The 24,944-nt window shown below is 39.0% G+C and overlaps 1 protein-coding gene across 10 annotated transcripts in view; it reads right to left on the bottom strand.

Moving 5' to 3' along the window:
* Window positions 1–24,944, bottom strand: part of LOC140730738 (KH domain-containing RNA-binding protein QKI) — a 548,106-nt gene that overhangs the window by 353,251 nt on the left and 169,911 nt on the right. For all 10 annotated transcript variants that reach the window (XR_012099664.1, XM_073051568.1, XM_073051567.1 and 7 more), the window contains exon 2: window positions 18,357–18,499. Coding sequence is in view for 9 of the 10 variants with exons in the window: in XM_073051568.1 (XP_072907669.1) it covers window positions 18,357–18,499 (143 nt within the window). In the remaining variant the exon portion in view is untranslated. The remainder of the gene's footprint in view (window positions 1–18,356; window positions 18,500–24,944) is intronic.

Genomic DNA, 24,944 nt, shown 5'->3' on the forward strand with positions numbered 1-24,944 from the left:
CACAGATAAATTCATTACAATGATGCATCAAGGTAAGTTGCCTGGTGGGATATGCTTTCAGGCTTTTGTATTTTGTGCCTGATGGGAAAGGGAAAAAGAAAATGTGTAAGGTGGGTGGCATCTTTGATTATGTTAGTTGCTTTACTGAAGTAGCAAGAAGTGTAAATAGAATCCATGGAGGAGAGGCCGATTTCCACAACGTTCTGAGTTGCATCCACAACTTTCTGCAATTTCTTGTGGTCACAGCAGAGCAGTTGCCATACCAATCTGTGATGGGTCCGTATATTGGTGATGTTCATTTCTAGGGACTTGATGCTCTCAACTTCAGCACCATTGATAAAGAAATGAGGCACACTGACATCCATCAGCTTTTCTTAGACAACAGTGACAGCATTTATGTCATCAATTGTAATCTTGGTTTCCACCTTTGTTCTCTCCAAACCTCCCCCTTGTAACTTTAAAGCATGCTATTTTCTCTCTTTTCCTCTTTTGATGAAAACTCACTGATCTGAAATGTTAGTCCTATTTTACTTTTCACCTATGCTGCCTGACCTACTATTTCCACCAAGATATTTACAAACCTCATTTCCAGAAAAGTTGGGATATTTTCCAAAATGCAATAAAAACAAAAATCTGTGATATGTTAATTCACGTGAACCTTTATTTAACTGACAAAAGTACAAAGAAAAGATTTTCAATAGTTTTACTGACCAACTTAATTGTATTTTGTACATATACACAAATTTAGAATTTGATGGCTGCAACACACTCAACAAAAGTTGAGACAGAGGCATGTTTACCATTGTGTTACATCACCTTTCCTTTTAATAACACTTTTTAATCATTTTGGAACTGAGGATACTAATTGTAGTAGATGTGCAATTGGAAATGTTGTCCATTCTTGCTTGATATAAGACTTCAGCTGCTCAACAGTCCGTGGTCTCCGTTGTCTGATTCTCCTCTTCATGATGTGCCATACATTTTCAATAGGAGATAGATCTGGACTGGCAGCAGGCCAGTCAAGCACACGCACTCTGTGTCTACAAAGCCACGCTGTTGTAGCCCGTGCAGAATGTGGTCTGGCATTGTCCTGCTGAAATAAGCATGGACGTCCCAGGAAGAGACGTTGCCTTGATGGCAACATATGTCTCTCTAAAATCCTAATATACACCTCAGAGTCAATGGTACCTTCACATACATGCAACTCACCCATGCCATGGGCACTGATGCACCCCCATACCATCACAGATGCTGGATTTTGCACCTTTCGCTCATAACAATCAGGATGGTCGTTTTCATCTTTGGCACGGAGAACTCGACGCCCGTTTTTTCCAAAAACTAGCTGAAATGTGGGCTCATCTGACCACAGCACACGGTTCCACAGTCTTTCGGTCCATCTGAGATTAGCTCGGGCCCAGAGAACTCACCGGCGTTTCTGCATAGAGTTGATGTATGGCTTCCTCCTTGCGTAATACAGTTTCAAGTTGCATTTCCGGATGCAGCAATGGACTGTGTTAAGTGACAATGGTTTTCCAAAGTACTCCCGAGCCCAGGTGGCTATAATTGTCACAGTAGCATGACGGTTTCTTAGGCAGTGCCACCTGAGGGCTCAAAGATCACGCGCATTCAACAGTGGTTTCCGACCTTGCCCTTTACGCACTGAGATGTCTCTGAATTCTCTGAATCTTTTCACAATATTATGTACTGTAGATGTTGAAAGACATAAATTCTCTGCAATCTTGCATTGGGAAATGTTCCTTTTGAACTGACCAACAATTCTCTCACGAATTTTGGCACAAAGGGGTGAGCACCACCCATCCTTGCTTGCAAAGACTAAGCCTTTGATGGATGCTACTTTTATACCCAGTCATGATACCTCACCTGCTACCAATTAGCCTGCTTAATGTGGAGTCTTCCAAACCGGTGTTACTTGAATATTCTGTGCACTTTTCAATCTTATTTTAGCCCTGTCCCAACTTTTGTTGAGTGTGTTGCATCCATCAAATTCTAAATTTGTGTATATTTACAAAATACAATTAAGTTGGTCAGTAAAACTATTGAAAATCTTTTCTTTGTACTTTTGTCAGTTAAATAAAGGTTCACGTGAATTAACATATCACAGATTTTTGTTTTTATTGCATTTTGGAAAATATCCCAACTTTTCTGGAAATGGGGTTTGTATTTTAGAGGTTGTATTTTTCAGTAGGATGTTCATCTATTCTGTAGAATTCAGAAAGACAAACATCAGGGCTGTGAAATTGTTGACTTTGTACTGAGGGTACATAATTGATCATTATGAGGAGGGATTGAGGAAAAAGGAGGAACTATCATGAAAGAAAAGGAAAGTTGGTTGGCCTACAGGCACAAGAAGATGAAGTGTGGCCACCATGGGGCCCCTCCCTTTGCCTTTTATCATTCTGACTGAACTTTTCCCTACTGGATGCTTATTCCCCTTCCCAAACTAGCACAGGCGATGAAATATCTGCCCTTCTCCATCTTCCCTTCCTACTATTCAGGATCCCAAGCACACTTTGCAGGTGAAGCAACAATCTAGTGGTTGCACTCTCAATGTTGTGTACTGCATTTGTGCTAAATGTGATTTGCCCAGATTAGGAAAAAGTCCAAGTGGCAGACCACTCCATTCTCCATGCATCTCTGACCTCTGCCTTTGGTTTCCTACATTGTTCTAAATCAACAACCAATGTGAGCTGAAGAAGCAGCAACTTATTTCCTATGAGGCCCTCTGGATTCAGCACTGCTTTCAATAATTTCAGATAACCAGCCATTCAATCATCATATTCCCATGATTCAGATTTGCTTCCCCCATCTTTCCTCTTAGGCTATTTGAGTTTTCATTCACCTCCTTCTATTTGCATCTCCTGACAAACAACTTTTGTTAGTCACTGACAGTCACCATCACCATCTTTTAGTCAGTACAACCCTCACTAGTATTAATGAGCATACCCAAATCTCTTCCTAAACAGACTTCCCTTTTTTCTCCTCTGCTTTTCCCCACTTTGAATTTTAAAACACATGTTATTAGCTTGCACCAGTTGTGATGAAAGGCCATTAACCCAAAACATCAACCCTCCATAGATGCTGACTGGTCTGGTAAGCATTTATACGTGTCCCCCGTTTTTCGAACGTTCGTTTTACGACAACTCGCTGTTACGAAAGACCTACATTAGTACCCGTTTTCGCTAACCAAAGAGGATTTTCGCTTTTACGAAAAAAAGACGCCCACTTTATAAGTGTGTTTACTCCAAGAAAGACTACAATGTCCGTGAAGCCTTGTGCGGGCAGTTGTTTGCACATGCGCATACGTGCATATTTTTCCTCCAAATCGATTTTGGCTCGCTGTCTTCCCGATTTTGATAAGTGAAACTACACTGTACCTGCAATATTTCTACTTTATAAAGGGTGTAAATTTATCATATCATTCCTGCTTTTACTATATGTTAGTGTTATTTTAGGTTTTGTGTGTTATTTAATATGATATGGTAGGTTATTTTTTGGGTCTGGGAACGCTAAAAAATTTTGCCCATATAAATTAATGGTAATTGCTTCTTCGCTTAACAACATTTCGGTTTACAAACGGTTTCATAGGAACGCTCTACCTTCGGATTGCAGGGGAAACCTGTACTGCTTTTATTTAAGGTCAATGATCTTCTGAATGACAAAAGTTGGAAATGAAACAAATTTACAGGTGCAGCTGCAGAGGGAACAGAAGGAGAACTGTATGAGGGTTGTAGATCAGCGAGATAAGACAAGAGTGCATAAGGTTTGGGGACCTTTTATTGAGTACCTTCCTCTTAATTAAGGTTTTTTTTCAGTCCCTTACTTTCAGCTCTTTTTTTTGGTAGTAGGCATTATTATCTTCTGTTTTCAAGTGTATTTACAGTTTTGGGGGTTTGAATGTCCTGATTTATATTCTCTATATTGTGTTGTGGTTGGTCTGGAGTTTTTTTTTGTTGTGGGGCTTGGGGAGGATACTAACTTTACATGACTTCAATTTGAGTGCTTTCTCAATTATCTTTTTTGTATTATATTATTATTGTATGTTTATTTTTGCACTGTATTATTTTGGTTTGGGGTTTTTTTCTTATCTGTAGTGTTGTAGAAAATGCATAAAAAAACCAATAAAAAAGAGTGACAGTACAGAGTAAAGCAGACTAAATAAGAAAAGGCATTTTAAGGAAATGTAAATAGAAGCAACAGATGATATCTAGTAAAATAAGTCTCGAAACATACACAGCTAGCAATGAGGAATGATGTATAAAGGGAAAATACATAATACCTTAACAGCATAAAACTGCAATCTGTTTTAAAAGTATTTTCTTAATTACCAAAATGAAAACATACCCAACATTATCACCACGTGAACTTTCATGATCTTTTTTCAAGCCAATTTATGACAAGCTACTCCCCTTCTTTCATTTTCTGTGCAGCACCAAAGTAAAGCCTGTTTACTTATGGTAATTTTGTAACATAAAGAAAAAGCAAAGATGGAAGTCACTAATGCATTGAGTGTGCAGGATGCGATTAATTTGTGGCAATTTACTTTCTGCACGTTTCAGCAAGTAAACATTGAAAATTTATTTGCAAATAGCTTTCTGCCATCAATTGTAAGGACAAAAGTTTTAAAAAGTCATGAAACAAAATCTCACAAAGCTATGATTTTAACCACTCACAACACTTAACCATATCATACATCAATTGCTTTTACTGATTTTACTGCTGCCCAGTCACTTGGACTGTTTAGAAAACATTACAAATCTGCTCCAATATTAGATAAAACACTGGTAAAGTGGGTCTTTTGTCCCAAACAAAAATACTAACATTAGCTCTCCCATGCCATACCACAAAGACCTCATGCTGTTTTCTTGTAGGAACAAACAAGGTCACTTTTCTCTCCTATACAATTACATGACAACTGGGGAAAACAAATTAATCACAGCAGCTGCTTTATCTAGTGCAACCAATTTCCCAGTTAACATAGTTTGCATTTTATTATAAATTCATTCAGTTGATTTATCATGCCAGTTCTTCAGCTTCATTCAATTAAAAGAATGTCACAACACTTCTACAGAAAACTATTTCAAGCCACTTCTTTTAAATGCAGCTATAATAGGCCACAGAATTGTGGAATAAAAATTATCACAATATTAATTAAGCCTGGTGGTATTTCAGTCTTTTCATTTGCTCTCAATTATACAACAGCAAGCTATTATCCACTGGTGCATGATTTAGAAGCTACACATTCATGAGATAGCCTAATTTTATCTACATAACAGAGGAAATAATCTGGCCCACCAAACAATACGATATTTACTGTAAACATTTTTGAGTTATCCAATCATAATTATTTGTGACATTTTGGTGATGTTACACTAAATGCCATTTTTTATGTTCTTAATGCAGAGTATAGGCTTCAAGGAATAACATTTCATTTAATTTTGAAAACTTAAACAAGTTATTGCAAATACAACTGACAGCATTTAAAAGAGTTAAAGTCAGAGATAAGCAGGAAGTCAGATGCTGGAGTTATTCAAGAGGAAATTAGGTTAAAAATGGGAGGATTTCTATCTAAAGAATGGAATAAATGATCATAAATGAAAATGTGATCTGAGCTTTACTCAAGTCCTAAAACTAGCTAAAGAAAACCCAGTTAAATAAATAATGCAAAAATGTTATATTTCAAGACAAGTTGCTTTTATTGTCATTTCGACCATAACTGCTGGTACAGTACACAGTAAAAACGAGACAACATTTTTCAGGACCATGGTGCTACATAAACAATACAAAAACTACACTGAACTACATAAACCAACACGAAAACTACACTAGACTACAGACCTACCCAGGACTGCATAAAGTACACAGAACAATGCAGGCATTACAATAAATAATAAACAAGACAATAGGCACAGCAGAGGTCAGTAGGTTGGTAGTCCAATGGCTTGGGGGGAAATCTGTTACATAAATAATCCGCTGATTGGCAGCGTCCGTGATTCCGTCCATTTTAATGTCCATTGGAGAGCAGAATGGACAGGAGAGCCGGCCGGCTAGGGCTTGGTTTTCTCCTGCCATGTGCTGCACCGCCTACAGGAAAACTAAGTTCATTTATTGAGAAAAATGATCCAATATTACACATATTTGTTGGAAAAAGTATGTGAATCTCTGGGGTAATGCCTTCCACCAAAGCTATTTGGAGTCAGGTGTTCCAGTCAATGAGATGAGATTGGAGGTGTGAGTTGTAGAGGTGCCCTGCCCTATAAAAAAAAGATGCACAAAGTCAGGTAACTGACAGAGCCTGCTCTTCTCAAGAAAGATCTGTTTAATGTGCACTATACCTCGGTCAAAACAACTTTCAGAGGATCTTAGAAGAAGAATTGTAGAGATACATGAAGCTGGAAAAGGCTACAAGAGCATTTCTAAAGACCTGCGTGTTCACTAGTCCACAGTAAGAGAAATTATCTACAAAAGGAGGAAACTCAGCACTGTTGCTACTCTCCCTAGGACTGGACATCTTGCAAAGATCACACCAAGAGCACAACGTGCAGTGCTGAACGAGGTGAAAAAGAACCTAAGAGTAACAGCAAAAGGCCTTATGGAAATCTCTCAAACTTGATAAAGTGTCTGTTTGTGTGTCCACTATAAGAAAATACTGAACAAATGGTGTTCATGGAAGGACACCATGGAGGAAACCACAGCTTTCAAAAAAAAAACATTGCTGCACATCTCAAGTTTACAAAAGACCACCTGGATGTTCTACAACACTTCTTGAACACTGTTCTATGGACAGCTGAGACAAAAGTTGAACTTCCTGGCAGAAATGCATATTGCTATGTTTGGAGAAACAAGGGTACTGCATACCAATATACCATCTCACTGTGAAGCATGATGGAAGGTGCATCATGGTTTTGGGCTGCTTTGCTGCCTCAGGGCCTGGACAGCTTGCAATCATTGAGGGAACAATGAATTCAAGTTTGTATCAAAACATTTTACAGGAGAATGTCACGGTAGCAATCCGTCACCTGAAGTTTAATAGGTTGGATAATGCAACAAGACAATCATATGAAAGATGGGAGTAAACCAACAACAGAATAGTTTAAAAAGAAGAAAATTTGTGTTTTGGATTGGCCGAGTCAAAGTCCTGACCTTAAAGGAGAACAGTCTATTGGGTTCACAAACTTTCTAGCACCACTGTACATCCATTGGTCCCTCCTTATCCAAACTTCTAATCACGTCCTTAAGAAGTCTATCAGACATGACACAAAATTTTTCTTTGAAGAAACATTTCCCAATTATATTACACCACATCTGCTGGTTCACTAGTACCTTGTTAGCTAGTTACAACTTCAATAACATGTGTCAAATAATTTCTCAGCTTTCTGGTTTTTCATTTTTGGGAAACGTTTATTTTTGTCACATGCTTTTACTTTAACTGTAAAAACCATTACAATTTTAATTTTCCACAGCGAAGGCATGATATTTTCTCCAATGAAACAATGAATTGTACTAAAATACAAAAGACATGCAGGAAATTGGTCTTAGTAGTGCAGTTGTTAAACTTAATTAACAGAGGACATATCCAACTGGTTGGCTTCAATGGTGTCATAAGGCGCAGCCTTTATAAAATGTTCACATGCTGGCAAGACTTCAAACCTAATTTCCCAATTCACTCCTGATATTTACATAATTGGGGCAGCATGGTAGCATAGTGATTAGCACAATGCTTTACAGATCCAGTGACCCAGGTTAAATTTCTGCTGCTGCCTATAAGGAGTTTATAAGTTCTCCCTGTGACTCCATGGGTTTCCTCCCACAGTCCAAAGACATACCAGTTGGTAGGTTAATTAGTCATTGTAAATTGTCCCGTGATTAGGCTAGGATTAAATCAGGGGATTGCTGGGCAGCACGGCTCGAAGGCCTACGTTGTATCTCATTAATTAATGATAATTTTATTTAACATCAAGACATTAGTCTCAAACTAAAATGTGTCATCTCAAAATTCTAACATTTCAACTATAGAAGTTGTTTTGAAGAGGAGGAAAACTGCTGCAGAAGCTACAAAATTATCTTCAAGTAACCTGAAATTAAGATTGAGAAAACCGTACCCAATTTATTCTACTCTACCTATACAAACCTCATACATAACATTTTCCAGATTATCTTCCATAATAACAAATGAACACAAAAACAAGGGAAGAAAATTCTGATTTTTGAACTCACTCCATCTTTCGATAAAATCATGAGGTATTTGACCTCAACTCCACTTTTCCACACATCCCTATGGTCCTTTTTCAAGTAATAGTCAAGGGTCTAGCAATAAACCTTCAGCACACCTATGATAATTTAGAAAATTCCAAAATTCACAACCACTTGTGTAATGAAGCCCTTCATAGACCAAGGTGGACTGGGATTCCTGGTTCTAGTGTTCCTAGCTAAGGAAAACATCATATTAGCATCTACCCTTTTAAGTGCTATGTATATTTAAAAAGACACCTATGCTCTTCTAGACTTAAGAATAATTTTAAATCAATTCCCTTCATAGGACAATCCCTCCACCCAGAAATTAGTTTAGTGATACTTCATCACCCTGATCCCAAATCCTCAAATGAAGAGATTAATACTGCATCAGATTTGATCTCAGTTTATATAACTGCACTGAAATGGCTACTCCAATCCTCCTAAATTAAAGGCAGTGACATTGTGTTTCCTACTTTAGTTGTTCACATTGTGCCCATGCTAACTTCCTGCATTCAATGCAAAGGCAAATTTTGAGGTTTACAATGGTAGAGGTATTGCACAATACATTAACAATATGATTTTTTGTCTGTAGGATTGAATTGACTTTGAAAGAGGCTGTAAAATTCACAAGTGAAAGAATTTTCTCTATGTTCATTTTATCAAACTCCTCTTATTTATAAAAATCTTTATTAAGTTCCTAGCTTTTTTTTTAAAAAGGAAAAAGAAAATTTTCGAAAGGCATTGATAAATATCATGGTAGTAGTATAACATTGAAAATTTATAGAATTTATGGCAATGTATTAACATGATTGTGCATTGATATGTCTAGGATTCCAGAAATACAAACAGTTCCTGCTTTTCTTACTATCACTGATAACTTCAATTTCTCTACATTATGTTCCAGAAGACACGTAGCAGCTTTGTCTCTTACTCTGAATACATCTCTGATATCTTTTTTCAACTTGCAAGCTTTGCACTTAGGTTTATATCATCAGCAAACTTGTGTAAAACATACTCCGTGCCCAAAGCTAAATCATAGATAAAGTCGGTAAACAGCCTCAGTAACTACTTGATACACTCTACCAATCTTACTCTCAGCTTTCTGTCAACTATCCAATTCATACCAATACATTGTCAGTAATTCCATGAGACATAATTTTTGCACCATAAGAACTTATGCACCATTTTTTCCAAATGCATTTTAAAAATATGTCCTTCTCAAAAAAGTTAAGGGTAGATCTAATATTGGACTTTAAAATTACAAGAGTTCATAATGCTGAACATAGTTTTTTTATGATAGATTTTAAAATCATCTGTACAAAGCCAATTCAATCCTGTATGATTAAAATTTCACAGCCCAGATGTATTCAATCTTTCTGAACTCTACAAAATAGATATACATCCTGATGAAATTACAATCTCTAAAATAAATGTATTGGTGGAAATAGTCAGTAGGTCAGTCAGCATATGTGAAAAGAAAACAGGATTAACATTTTAGATCAGTGAGTTTTCATCAGAACTGGAAGAGAGAAAACAAGCATACTTTAAATTGTAGAGGGGGAGGTGTGGAGAAACAAAGGAAATGGCTGTGATAAAGTGGAAACCAAGATTATAATTGATGACATAAATGCTGTCTGAGTTGTCTATGAGAAGTTGATGGATGCTTGTTAATCACCGGTGACGTGCTTGGAGGAGGTGCAAGGAAAACCAAATGAGGGCAGCAGAGAGAAAAAAGTGCTGGAATGCAATGTAAAAACTGCAGTTGCTGGAAATTGTAAATAAAACAATATGATTATCAGGTAGCATCTGTGGTGAGATGAAATTTGGTTGATGATAGCCAGTCATCTTGTTTGGGTATGTAAAATTACTGAATTTAGTGTCAGGTTCTGAAAGTGAGAGTGAGAAGGCAAATTAAAATGAAGACATCTAAAAGCTCAAGATCACACTTTGAGCCAGTCACCCAATCTACAGTCAGCTGATGAAATAAACAGGTTACCTCATGAGCACCAAATGTGGTATATTAGATTTGAAATGAAAATAATTGGTATCAGCTGGGAAAAAAATATTTAGGTCTCTGATAAGAAGCAGAGCGATGAGGGAAGATGTTCTGTCTCTTGAAAGGAAAATGTCATGAAGGGAGTAACTGCTGGAGAAACTTAGTAGGTTAGGCAGCATCTTTGAAGGCAGAGGGATTATCAACACTTCAGGTCAAGACTTGTCATTCATTTCCACTAGAGATGCTGCCTGACCCACTGAGTTCCTCCAGTAGTTTGTTTTTGCTCTAGATCACAACATCTGCATTCTCATATCACTGTGAGGAGAATGATTGGTCAAAAGAAAAGAACAAACTAATTTTGGCCACCTTCAATGTATTTCTACTATCAGCTACCCCATCCCTTTCAACAATCCAAAGTAAATGCACCTTCCACAAATCTCAGGTTCACTCATTTCACCAACCATTCCCCTTCCCAGGGCACTTTTTTTTAATCTTCAATTTTCCATAAAACATCTGTGTTTAGAGAATTTTACATTTCACCTTCAGATGTCATTTTCTGTGCCATTAATTTAATTGCAAGGTAATTAACTTCCTGTAGGAATTTAAAATTCATAAAAACACATGCTGTCAAGAGCTACTATTACAAGTAACAATTTACATAAATTTGCCACTAATGTTAATTTAGAGAAGCACACAGACTCCATCATCCCTCCCCTAGGTGTTTCCTCCTCCTAGAACATACACTGTAACCTGAACTACATACAAAAGCAGAATAGACATCAGCTAAATCAACTTACCCTCTCACTTGATCAGTGCAGTACAAGCAAGAGGATGGGAAATGACAAAAGCGATGGTGAAGTGTAAGTAGCAAAGCAAGTAAATTAATTACAAAATCACCAGCATCATCCTGGGCTTAATCCTGGAAGTTGTTCCTAATCCAATTCTGCACCACCTGAGTTGCTGAATTATGTATCTTGCACAACATCTTCTGTTGTAATCTTAGCTTCGAAGGGTAGTCCACATATGTAAGCTGATTACTTCTGCCCATCAGCTCTCCAGAGCTGCTTAAGGTTCAGATTGTCACAATTATCAGCCCGAGGATGAAAAAACAGAATTTGTGTCTTCATGACTTCAACTCCAAATTTTCTAAGAAGTCAATCAGGAGAATGGGATGTAACTTCAAGTCTTTTTCACAGGGTAATTCAGAATTTGGTGTCAGTTCGATAGGAAAAGGCTGATTATCTTCACACTTTTAAAAGATTTCCAGCTCCCTTTAAAGAACTAGCTTATACTTTCATTCGCTCCATTTTCTTTATTGTTCAAATATTTTTCCATTTTTTTCTTTGCTCAATTTATAATTTTTATTAATATAATTAAAAATCTTAAAGCATGCTAAAATCTTTTAAACTCTCCCAAAGACATAAATAGCAAATGCTCAAAATGACTGATACTTGCATACTGTGTAAACTTCAATGCTTTAAAGCTTTCCTGGAAGTTAAAACACAGTTTATGGCCATTTGCAAGTCTGTTCTACTTGAAACATTCAACGAGTTAGGATCAGTGGCACTTCCTCTTCCTTTCTACCCTATAATTCCTTAGAGGTCAGTTTAGGCTGGTATTAATAGGCTTTGCAAAATGAACAGCTTTTGCAGAAAGGTTTGTACTTTGTCCAGTAATAATGTACATGAATCTATCTACTTTGAAGATAAGGGCATCTCAATAAACAAAACTCATACCAGTCCCCTAGATACTTTTAATAGTCTTCACTGTATTTCAGTTGAGTTTCAACTAGATAACACGAAAAAAAGGTAGAATCAGAATAAGATGGCCTGCAGTTCATATGTGATAGGACTTTCAGAATCATGCTATGAACACTTACCAGTTTGACATCATTCCTATCACCTAAACACTCCATAACCTCATGTGCTGCTACACAGCTCCATACTACAGGAAGATTTAAATGTTAAAAATGTTCTCTTTTCAGAAAAGATTAGTATTAGTTAGAACTCCCAAGCTGTATTTAAAATACTTCATTATAAAAGGGTAACATTGAGAAAGCATTTTTACCGTCCTACTTTTAACATACCAAAGGAAAAACAAAAAAAACAATACCCTCAGATACATGCAAAGACACATCTCTCAGATAGCACAGGCAGTCTCTGGGTTACGAACGAGTTCCATTCCTGAGTCCGTCTTCAAGTTGGATTTGTACGCAAGTCGGAACAAGTACGTCCGGTATTATTTAGCATCAGTTAGTCAAACGCTTGTCTTTCTATATGGTATATATTTTACCTTTCTATGCTTATAAAACACTTAAGAAACGTATGTATTCCAATAATTAAACCACTGCGTTGTTTAGTAATAATTGTAGCTTTCATCGGGGTAGGGCCTTTCACACGCTCCATTATTCTCACTTTATACTTTATCCTTTAAAATTGTTCCGATCGTTCATCGACTGTAACCTAACTCTTTTCCAATGACCGATGACATTTCACCTCTTTCCAAACGCTTTATTATTTCCACTTTATTTTCAATCGTGATCACTTCCCATCAATGGAACAGAAACACTGCGGGCGGCGGGTCCCGACCTCCGTTGGGTCCTAAGGACCACCGCACTGAATTGCCCGGGTCCTAAAGTCCACTGCACTGAGACAGGTTAAATGGGACAAGTGGGGGCTGTGCTGGGTTTGGGTATTTGACTGTCCACAATATTCTGCGTATATTAATCCTATATGATCCTCCACAATATTAAACTGGAGGTGGCAGTGTTTTTTGTTTACAATGTCAAGTTGTGAGCTTGACATCTACCCGGCACAGATGGTACGGGAGTCACTGGATCGACATCAACCCGGCACAAAAGCAGTCTGTCACTGGATCAAACTCGGGAACCTCCGTTCTCCAGCCTGGCGCTGATCTCACTGCGCCACCAGCTAACTGGAACGGGGGGGGGGGGGGGAAGAGCAGGGTCAGGGTGAATCTTGCTAAGAAAAATTTAAGTCAAATATAAAGTTGGCACTCAACACAGTGCCAACAGCAACGACTTAACATGGCAGATGGCGTTCTCCTTCCTCAGTTCGTAAGTACGAGTTGTCCGTATGTCGGACGTTCGTAACTCGGGAACTACCTGTATACCTCATTTCACGTTGCTTTCAAGAAATCCTGAAGTAAAAGCATAGCAACATTACATTGCAGCTGGGTAAAAACACATAAAAAGGAACTTATTTCATGCTTGGAATGTCCAGTCGTAGGCTTTTTCTGCATTTACATTAGATTTATCTTTTAAATTTTCTCCAACTGCAGCAGCTCTCTGCATATCACTAAACAGCATTTTCTGTCAAATCACCAATTAAAGGTAACAGACAGAACTAAACATGTTTCATCAACAAGCTAATTATCTGAATGGGTGAAACATATTCTTCACCCATATAAAACTAACTCTCTGTAACCTTTGCTAATTAAAAGAGGGACAGTACATAAGAAAATGAAAAAAAGTAAAATGAGGGATGGGGGAGTTCAGAAGGCAGTGAAGTGTAGGACTAAGGAGGAGAGGGTGACATGCAAAGGAGGGCCAGTGGACGGCTTAGAAGGTAAAAGCAAAGATTCAGTGGAGGGTGGGGCAAAAACAAGATGGAGTCAATGGAGATCATGCGATTAAAGTGGTTGAGAGTCTAAGAGTTTAAGGCGAGGGCAAAGGCAAACATCTAGGAAGAAAACAGGTAATGAAAGGTGAAAGCACAAAAGGGACAAATGGAGACCATGAAGATAAGGGAGGCAAAGGGAAGTTCACAGCGTGGGAAAGACAAGTGGCTTGCGAAGCACGGTGGAGACAAAGAATGTAAGGAAATCTCAGGAATGCTGAGAACATGGGGAGAGGGAAGGGGAAAGTTACCTGAGAGCACAAGAGATGCAAGGGGTAGTGGGCGAGGGAGGCGCAAGGGTACGGAGTGCACAGGAGCTGCTGAGAACACAAGGGAAGGAAGAGATTCTGAAGGATGAGGGGAGATATGATTGTAATAGGGGTGCAAGATTTTAAGCGTTTATTTGCAAAGGTGAGTGCAACTACTGGAATTTGCTCACCACAGTCCAGTCAGGTGGATAAACTAAGATATACATATAGAAAGTTCCAGACCAAAGATAGCAACATAAGTACCTGACAAGTTTATGCTATAATTCTTTTGTTATGAACACTTGACTTATTTACACTAAACTGTCAAAAAACGTCAAAGGACTAAATGAAGTAATCTATTCAACAGATTATTAGGTCATTATCTAGAGACTTGTACTAAAGCTTCAATTATACCAATCTCTAAGAAGAATATGGTAACCTGCTTCAAAAACTATCACCCATTAGCACTTACATCCACTGTGATGAAGTGCTTTGAGAGGCTGGTGATGAAACATATCAACTCCTGCATGAGAAGTGACTTAGATACACTCCCATTTGCCTACCAGCACAAAAGGTCCACAGCAGATGCCATTTCATCAGCTCTTTACTCAACCCCTTGGAACATCTGGACAGCAAAGATGCATAAGTCAGGATGCTCTTTATCAACTATAGCTCAAAATTCAATACTATCAAACTCAAAACAAATCAATAAGCTTCAAGACCTGGCCTCAATATTTCCTTGTGCATTGAATCCTTGATTTCCTCACTTACAGACCCCAGTCAGTTCAGATAGGCAACATGTAAGTACATGTTCAACACAGCACTGTGGGCCAAAGGGCCTGTATTGTGCTGTAGGTTTTCTATGTTTCTATGTAACATTTCCTCCTCAATCTCTATCAGCACAGGTGCACCACAAGGCTACATGCTTAGCCTCCTGCTCTATTCGCTTTATACTAATGACTGTGAGGCAAAGCACAGCTCCATTATCATATTCAAATTAGCTGATAACACCAGTGTCAAAGGCGGTGATGAATCAGTATATGGGAGGGACACTGACAATCTGGCCCAGAGGTGGTGCAACAACAACCTCTCAGTCAATATCAGCAAGACCAAGGAGACTTCGAGGAGAGGAAACCGAAGGTCCATGAGCCAATCCTAATTGGGGGATTAGACATGCGGAGAGTTAGCAACTTTAAATTCCTCAGTATTAAAATATCAGAGGAACTGTCCTGGGCCCAGCACGCAAGTGCAATTACGAAAAAAAAGCACAGTAAGGTCTCTAATTCCTTACAGGGTTGTAAAGATTCGGCATGACATCTAAAACTTTGACAAACTTCCTGAGATGTGTAGTGCAGAGTATATCGACTAGTTGCATCGTATAATAGCCAGGTATAGAAACACCAATGCCCTTGAATAGAAAAACCTCAAAAAGTAGTAGATATGGCCCAGTCTATCACAGGTAAAGTCCTCCCCACAACTGAGCACATCTACACAGAGTGCTGTCACAGGAAAGCAGCACCTATCATCAAGGACCCCCACCACCCAGACCATGCTCTCTTTTCGCTGCCACTATCAGGAAGGTACGAGAGCCTCAGGATCCATACCACCAGCTTCATGAACAGTTATTACCCCTCAACGATCAGGCTCTTGAACCAGAGGGGATACCTTCACTCACCCCATCACTGAACTGTACCTACGAATTCATTTTCAAGGAATCTTCATCTCCTGTTCTCGATCTTTATTGCTTATTTATCATTATTATTCCATTTTTTCCTTTGTATTTGCATAGTTTGTTGTCTTTTGCATCTGGGCTGTTTGCCCATACTGCTGGCTACGATCTTTCATTGATTCTATTGCATTTCTTGGATTTACTGTGTATGCCTGCAAGAAAATGAATCTCAAGGTTGCATATGGTGATATATATTTACTTCATTAATAAATATACTTCGAACTTTAAGAGGCTTTTGCTACTGGAACCTTCAAAGTATTGCAGCAAAGGGCACCTGTGGCATACTGACAGCATCATTAATGTTAAGGAGCTACATTACAACATTGCTTACTTATCTATTATAATATCTATCTTGGATTTATCTAATTGTGAACTGAAAAACAGGAAGTTAAAGCAACACAAATGGTGCCTTCAAAAAGCAGTAAACAAAACAGCTTGCCAGGGAAAGGATGTTCAAGAAGAAAATTGTTGATTGTGTGAAAATTTAATGAAGTTTAGCTTGATTCAATTGCTAAAGTAGATGAAACATTTATATTTAAGAGTCAGGGTTGTATTCCAATAGTAAGGATAGAAAATATAAATACTATTTAAAATTGTGGCAATCTACAATGTAGTTTTAAGAATATTAGACTATAGACACACTATAGCCGGACTTCAAGGCGAGTGGTCCCAGGCGCAAATCCAGCTGGCTCCTTGCATGCTTTCCATCCATGCTGGGTTGAGTGTCAAGCTAGCAAGTCGACCTCATTAAAATAAAGACAAATGCTAAAAAAAAACAGCAAGATGCCACCTGATGTGCCACAAGGCACGGAGAGGAACTCAACTCAACAACAGGTACACTATCACATAATACTGCTGCTTAATTAACATGTTAGCTGCAATAACAGTTGAAAGCACAAAGACTATTACGATTTCAGACAATTATTTAAAAGTGAAAAATAATTTCACTCTAGCATTAATGAAAAGCAGTAATAAATACAGCAGTAACAAACAATGTTATCACTAATAGTACATAACGAAACTCAGCCCATGCTTCCCATAGCTGACATAATATCTGGTGCCTCATATCGTCATTTCACATATATATGCTCCTGCTAATATACTCTATGATCTCACTTCTTCACCCTCCCCACCCCGTCCCAGTTTAGTTCCTGAGATACCAACCTCTTTTGCGTTTGCAATATCCTGTTGCTCCTGCCCTGCCTACTGAGTTCAATTCCAGCCATTTGCTCATTTCAATTTTCTTTGCTGCACCATTACCAACAACATAGCTCATTATGAAATACATGAAAATTCTGTTAATCCGCAACCCTTGGCCTTTTGGCAGTACCCAACTCAAGGATATTTCAGAATATCAAATGTTATTCCAATAATATTCCAACATATTATTAACTTCAGTTTTATGCATTACACAGTAAAGTAATAAATTTCTCTTGAAACAAGCTTAAAAGCAGCACAGGAAATGAGGCACAAGTTTTAAGGGAGCACAGGAAGCAGATGCGGCTGGAATTTCAAAGGAGCACAACAACAGGGCCCCAGTACAAGACCTCCAAACACGGCGGATCCTGTTAAGTTTCAAAGATGGTGGGGTAACAAGGACCCAGTGAATAGAACCAGGACCCTAGTGAGTAGAATGGCGAATGGGAATCAGTCTCTGAGCATGGGAAGGGAGTCCAGGAAAAGGTACTCCAGCAAGGGAACATGGTTACCACGGTTCCAGTGGCACAAAGGAAAGGCAGAAATCAGCAATGGAGAGCCCAATGCAGAAACATTAGATTACTAAGATGACAGGTTTCACTGCTCTATACAACTAACTATATATATATCTAACTAAGATACAGTGAAACTCTGATATCTTTTTCCCATATAAGACATAAGGGTGAAATGAGCAAGGAAACAGCTGCAAATTCCTTATTTGCCTGCTTATTTGCTATGAGTGTTGGAGCCTTATTGCAACAGACTCCTCTAGCTCATTTCAGTCAAGTACAGAATGGGAGATAGCACTACAGCACTAGTTAGATCAACAGTCAGACAGCAGCAGATGGAGAGAGAAAAACTGGAAAGAAAAGATACACAAAAAGATGTTAGCTAGAGAGAGGATGGAAGGAAGGGGCAAAAGGAAGGGAAAAAAAAGAGTAGTGATTGCAGATTGGGGATATGTGACAGCAAGACAGCTTTTCAGTCTTCCAGACAGGTTCACATTGAGACAAGGCAATAACTTGCAGTTGCAGGCAGGGTGGCGGGGGGAATTAAGTTGATAGTGGTGGGAGTGATTCTAAGGATAAAGGTAAGTAGCTAAGTATGGTATGGATTTCTTAATGGGCTTCCACAACTGAACACTGCCCTGAGAAGACCATGTTGAAGTCCAATAAATATGCAGGTTTTGTGGATGATCACAACCATCAGAACCAATGGTCCTCCAAACCATTATAAATAGCTTCAATAATATCTAGAATTATGACATGATTGTTCTATATGAACCTTATACTTACATCTGGATATTCTTTAACAGGCACATAAAGTTTCTCTTGTAATTGTACAATCGGCCCCACACCATCTGGTAATTCTGCACTTCGTTTCTCTGTGCTGCCATTTAACGTGTCGTTGTACATATCTTTCCGCACTCTGCTGATCTCTGCAGAACAAAAGAGATGTTAAGCCAACCCTATTAAGTATTTATCTTAAAAACAGTTGAAAACTGTTCTAACAACAAAAAATAAACTATGTTATCTTTCTGGAAAGGTATGATGATGACAATGACAGACGTACAATACAGCTTTCTACTGTGGCAAGATGCACCAGCCTACCAGATGGTTCCTCATAGGAAGGAAAATTTAATGGGCACTTTCTAAACAATTCTCAGGGCTACAGAGCGAGAATCAGTGAACACTCTTTCTCATGAGTGATTGAGAAAAAAGGGCAGAAACTATAGAACTTTGGACAAAATTTTGCACAAAGTATTTTTACAAGGTGCACAAGATTCATTTCATTTGCCGATCAGAGTTCTATACTTCATGCATCTTGCTTCTTTGGAGCATAAATATCTCAGTTCTCAATTAACTCTTAACACACATTGTTGGTACTGCACCTTGTGCAATGCACTAAGGCCTTATTACCCTTCTGACTTACTATTCACATAAACACATGCTCACCAGGTTGGCCATGTATTTCTGAACTGTTGGTAAATATCACACATTCCTCAGGATCCCTCCACAATAATACCCAGTGAGATGGTGAGAGTGCATTTAAAGACAATGTATGGGTTGGGAGAACTGGGATGGTTTGGAAGCGAAGCAAGAGTCATGTGTGCAGCCAGCAATTTGGAATAATAGGTGGTTTGTCATGAGAGCAGAAGTCCACAACTCAAATTGTCTCATCATGCTGAAACTTTCAGGCTAAAACCTATATTAAAATTGTTATAAGCATGGAGGAATTGACAAGTATATACGATTGCAACCTTGGTGTCTCTGCTATCAGTGTCAGTGATAGCCATGCTTTTTTTTTTATTATCCACAGGAAGTCCATGCTGCAAACCTTTGCAAATAACTTAATGTCCAATATACTCAATGTCCATCTGACATATCCTAAACAACCAAATCATGCCAATATTTTGATATGAAAAATATAAGCAAAGATGTTGTAGCGTATATAGAAAAGGTCAGAAATATTGTCTTAGTACATGATTGATGCCAAAAAATCAATGCAATACCACTGCAATAATGTACAACACTCATTGATCCAAATAGTTTAAAAGATAATTTTCCCCTAGGCTAGCTCTAAATTTCCAGTTGTATATTCATACAGTATATCCCTCCTTAACGACCCACCTTCAAAAACAGTATAGCAGCAATCATTTCGGGGATAAATGCAATAGGATCATTTTCAAGTTCAACAGATCAGTCATTTCTGAGAAAACAATGCATTTATGCTGGAAAGGGAACAATTAGAATAAGCTGCCTATAGCCAAAAGATACCAAGTTGATTGGAAAAAAATTAACCGAACATTAAAACATCTAGAAATTTGCAAGTACAGAAATATATTGCTACAACCCAATAGCTATAACAGAACGAGTTTTTAAAGGTTCAATTGAAATTGGACGTTCTACAATACTCAATGGTACAAGAAAAATAGTAAGTGATGGGATAAGGAGGAATAGGCAATATTTGTTAGATTTCCTCTTTTCCAGTTCCGTAACATCAGATGCAGCTGGAACTCAATTAGATGGGGGAACGGAGAGGGTGGAGGGGAGTGTGGTGCAGGGTAGGCATCTCTGTTGCCCTGTTGCATTGATGACATTATAGTTAAAAAAACAAACTAAAAATGTAATTTCTGTTCTTCCCCTCAGGTGTTGCCTGAACCGTTGAATATCTTGAGCTATTAATTTTAAGGTAAGATTTCCAGCATCTATAGTATTTTTGTAGTTAAGAAGTTCCATCTAACTTTTAAAATATTTTACCTAGACCGAAACAAATACTGGTAAATTGACAAAATGTTAAGCAGGAAGGTGATATATCAAAGTTTTAAAGTTTATTTAAATTTTAAAACACATTGTGTTTTGCAACAATATCAGCTATCAAAAATTTTCAACATTTCCTTCAGGACCACAGAGGTAAATAGAAAATAATCGTGCCTGGAACTTTATGCCCAATCAGTACTGTTAATGGTTCCACTAGTGTGTTGTATGTTGTACTCTCTTCAAAATTTCTACCGTCAAGAGATGAATTTCCTAGCCTTGAAATTCCTTTCAATTCATTAATTAGGCCACAACAGAGGAACAAGGAAAACATGACAATAGTTAATAGATATACACAATAATGTGCATGTGGAAAAACCTTTCTAATGTTGAGTACACAGTGTTATTCTCTTCATAAGTGCATAGCCACTGTAAAAAAGATAACTTAATATTTAAAATGTTTCAATGTACGTTTAAATAACGTATTTGGCAAAATAATTTCTTTATTCATGTTTATTGTTCTATAATGGCATGTTGTTTAAACAAAATTCTGAGTATTAGTGCTTAAAAAATCTAGAAAGAATACCCACATTTACATCATAATGAATATTGCAAAATTATTTCAGATACTTATCTTTGCACAGTTAGTAGCATAATTCTGAGAACTACAATGAATAGAGTAATACCAGATTTCTTCAAACTTGTCTCTTTGTGCTGTTACAGTATAGTATGTCCACATCCTAAGCTTCCTTCACCACTCAACAATTGCAAACGGATAATTCCTTTGTCAAAATATGTACTCATGTATTTGTTAATTATTCACAATCACATGTTAATTTATGCAATGGATTTTAATGTAGCCATTTACCTAATTAATGCATACTTCAAAAAATGCAATAAATGTGTGTGTATAATCTGTTAATAATATGCAAGGTTCCTATCCCTGAACACCAGTTAGACTCAAACAACAGTGTTAAGGTTGGTTTATTATAGAGAACTATTATCCCCATTGAAAGTGGAGAGAAATGCAACAATAATTGGCCAAACTTTGTTAACTTCATATCAAAACTTCCAGGGGCAGAGCCCTCTCTTCTTTAAGAGAAATTCACACCTAGCAAGCTTCTATGAGCATTCTGAAACTTGAAAAATTATTAAAATCAAAGTAAATAATTAAATTTAAATATTAAAAGACCAAAACAAAGTCTATTCAAAATTCAGAACACACAAATAAAGATACTAACAAAGTAGCTTTGCTGCCTAACCCTTCATTCTACAATCTCCAATGAAATGAATAGGTTCTTGAATTCTCCAGTTCCAGTTTTGTGCATTCTGAAATGACTGATGAGGTCAATGTGGGATATGTTGCCCACACCACAGATCGGACAAGACAAACAGGTGGGCAGTTTTGTGAGGTGACCTTCAGCTTCCAAGTGCTGCTGAAGCATGAATCTAAATTCATTCCTTTTCCACACTGAACAGTCATAGGCCAAGAGTTCCCTAGAGTTTTAAGAATGAAATTAGGAGTCTGACCTGGGTTATCTCTCGTCTGACCTGGAATCATCATACTCCAGCTCAGACGAGAGATAACCCAGGTCAGGTTGCAGACCACAGTACCCAGGTAGATCCTTCGCATGATGGCAGTGGTGAGGTGGTAGAGAAGAAGAGGAAGGTCAAGTGGCCAGCAATGGCAAATGAGAAGGCTTGGCGTGTGTTTGAAGAGGATATCAGTATGATGTTGGAGAACACTCTCAGGGGACCATCAAAGAGAAAGTTGGAAGTGAAGGGCAATATGATTTATAATGTTAGAAAGTACAGGTTTGGTTTAGTTGAGTTGAAGAAAGCAAAGCCTACACAGCAACCAAGCAGACGCCAGAAGGAGATAAGTAGATTGAGGAGAGAGCTTAGATCATTGAGACAGAGGTGGAAGGTAGCAAGTGAGGGTGACAAGCCAGGGATTGCTGATCTCTGAGAGCAGTTTCGAATAAAGTTAGCATCACTCCGTCATGCAGAGTCACAGCATAAAAAGAGAAAGAAGAGAGAGAAGGCAAGAAAGGCATTCTTTGAGAACCCTCACCAGTTCACAAAGAGATTGAAGAAAGTAAGAGCGGGCAGCTTAACATCTCTCAACAAGAACTTGAAGATCACCTGACAAGCACTTACTCTAACAAACAGTGGGAGGCTCCTTTGCTTGACATTTCTGGGCTTGTGAAGCCTACTGAGCCAGGAGTGAAGTTCGATCTGCCAGAACCCAAACTGGCAGAAGTCGAGTGGTTCATCAAAAAGGCAAGGTCAGGTTCAGTGCCAGGACCTAATGGAGTGCCGTATAAGGGGTTCAAGAAGTGTGAGGAGCTGAGGAAATACTTGTGGAGATTGTTAAAGGTGGTGTGGAGACAAGGTGTTGTTCCTTTGTCATGGAGTGAGGCTGAAGGAGTATACATCCCGAAGGAAGAGATTTCTATTACATTGTATCAGTTCCGACCAATTTCACTCCTGAATGTAGAGGGGAAGATTATGTTTGACATTCTAGCAGCAAGAATATCTTCATTTGTGATAGAGAATGGATTGGTAAATACATCTGTGCAGAAGGCAGGAATACCAGGCTTCCCGGGATGCCTTGAACATACTAGTATGATATGGCATACCATCCAGGAGTCGAAAAGGTTGAGAAGAAATCTGGCTGTAGTTTGGTTTGATCTTGCAAATGCGTATGGTTCCATTCCCCATGTCTTGATTGAGTTTGCAATGGAATTCCTATGGATTCCTGCTAAGGTGAGGAACTTCGTTATGCAGTGCTACAACGATTTCCGGATGAGGTTTTCCACTCAGCAGTTTACAAGTAGGTGGCAGAGCTTGGACACTGGTATCCCAATGGGATGTGCGATGTGCCATCCTTTTTGTGTTAGCCATGGAGGTCATTGTGAGGGCTGTAGAATCAGTGGGACCAGGTGTCGCACTTGATGGCAGAGGGGAGTTGCCACCAATACATGCGTTCATGGACGATCTCACCCTTTTGGGTCCTAGCACAGAGGCAGTGGAAAGTGTACTATCTAGACTCGAGGAGCTAATGGATTGGGGAAGAATGAAGTTCAAGAGCAAGAAGTCAAGGAGCCTTGTTCTTAGGAGAGGAAAGCTGGTTGGCTTTCATTTCACCCTTTGTAGAGAGGAGATTCCATCCATTCAGGACCAACCAGTTAAGAGCCTCAGGCGATGGTACACAGAGGAGCTGAGAGACACCAAGAGGGTTCAAGAAACAGAAGAACAGATCAGCAGAGGTCTGATGTCTGTCGACAAGTGTGGTTTGCCTGGCAAGTTGCAGTTGTGATGCTTGCAGTACGGACTGATGCCACGGATAATGTGGCCACTAACTGTCTATGAACTGGCAATGTCCCATGTTGAGGCAATGGAACGGAAGATCAACAAGTATGTGAAGAAGTGGGTTGGAGTACTGAGCAGCCTCACTAATATGGCAATCCACAGTAGCCAGACAAAGTTTACCATCCCAGTGCAATCCCTTGTTGAAGAGGTCAAGGTAGCCAAGGTAGGATCATTCTTGATGCTTCGAAACTCAAAAGACCCTGTCATCAAGAACATCCACCCGGATGTGAGATCAGGCAGGAAGTGGTCAGCCCGGGCAGGAGTCGATGAGGCAGAGTCTAGATTGAAGCACAAGGAGACAGTTGGGGCTACCCAGCTAGGCCGCCAGGGACTTGGATGGACAACCCCACAAGTGGTGGTCATCTTCTACAGGTAAGGAGCGTCGTGAGCTTGTAACGCATGAAATACCAGAGGTAGAAGAGGAGAAGAGATTAGCTAAAGCAGCTGGCCTGACCAAACAAGGGGCTTGGACCTGGTGGGAAAGTGTTGAACAACGTCATCTATCTTGGAATGTCCTGTGGCAGATGGAACCGCTCCCCATTTCTTTTCTATATAGAGCAGTGTATGACCTGCTCCCAACACCTGCCAACCTCAGCACCTAGTATGAAGATAAGACAGACAGATGTGCTGCTTGTGGCAAGAAGGGAACACTTCAGCATATTTTGAGTGCGTGCAGAGTCAACCTTTCCAGCAGCATGTACACTTGGAGACATAACAACGTTCTCAAAGTTGTAACAGAAACGGTTGAGCAGAGAGTACTGCAGCACAACTTAGCTCATGCCCCATGCTGCACAGAACATCGCATATCATTTGTAAAAGAAGGCTACAAGTCAAGGGTGTACAGTACAGGCCCACAATCAAGCATACTTTCTTCAGCCAGTCATTGGTGTGTCAAGGCTGACCTGGATGGGAAAGGCAGTTTCCCGGAGCAAATAGTTTTCACCACACTGCGTCCAGATATAATCATCTGGTTTGACACCAGTAGAGAAGTGGTTATTGGTGAACTCACAGTCCCCTGGGAAGACAACATCGATGAAGCCCATGAGTGCAAGTTAACCAAGTATGCAGAATTAAGATCAGAGTGCAGAGACAGAGGGTGGAAGGTCTCATGCTATCCATTCGAAATAGGGTGCCGTGGCTTTATTGCGTTCACTTTCCAGAAGTGGCTGCGTGACCTTGGCTTTACTAGAAGAGAGATCAAGTCAACCAGCAGGGCTGTAGCTGAGGCAGCAGAGGCAGGATCATCATGGG

This window comes from Hemitrygon akajei, chromosome 7 (assembly GCF_048418815.1).
Source record: "Hemitrygon akajei chromosome 7, sHemAka1.3, whole genome shotgun sequence".
NCBI lineage: Eukaryota > Metazoa > Chordata > Chondrichthyes > Myliobatiformes > Dasyatidae > Hemitrygon > Hemitrygon akajei.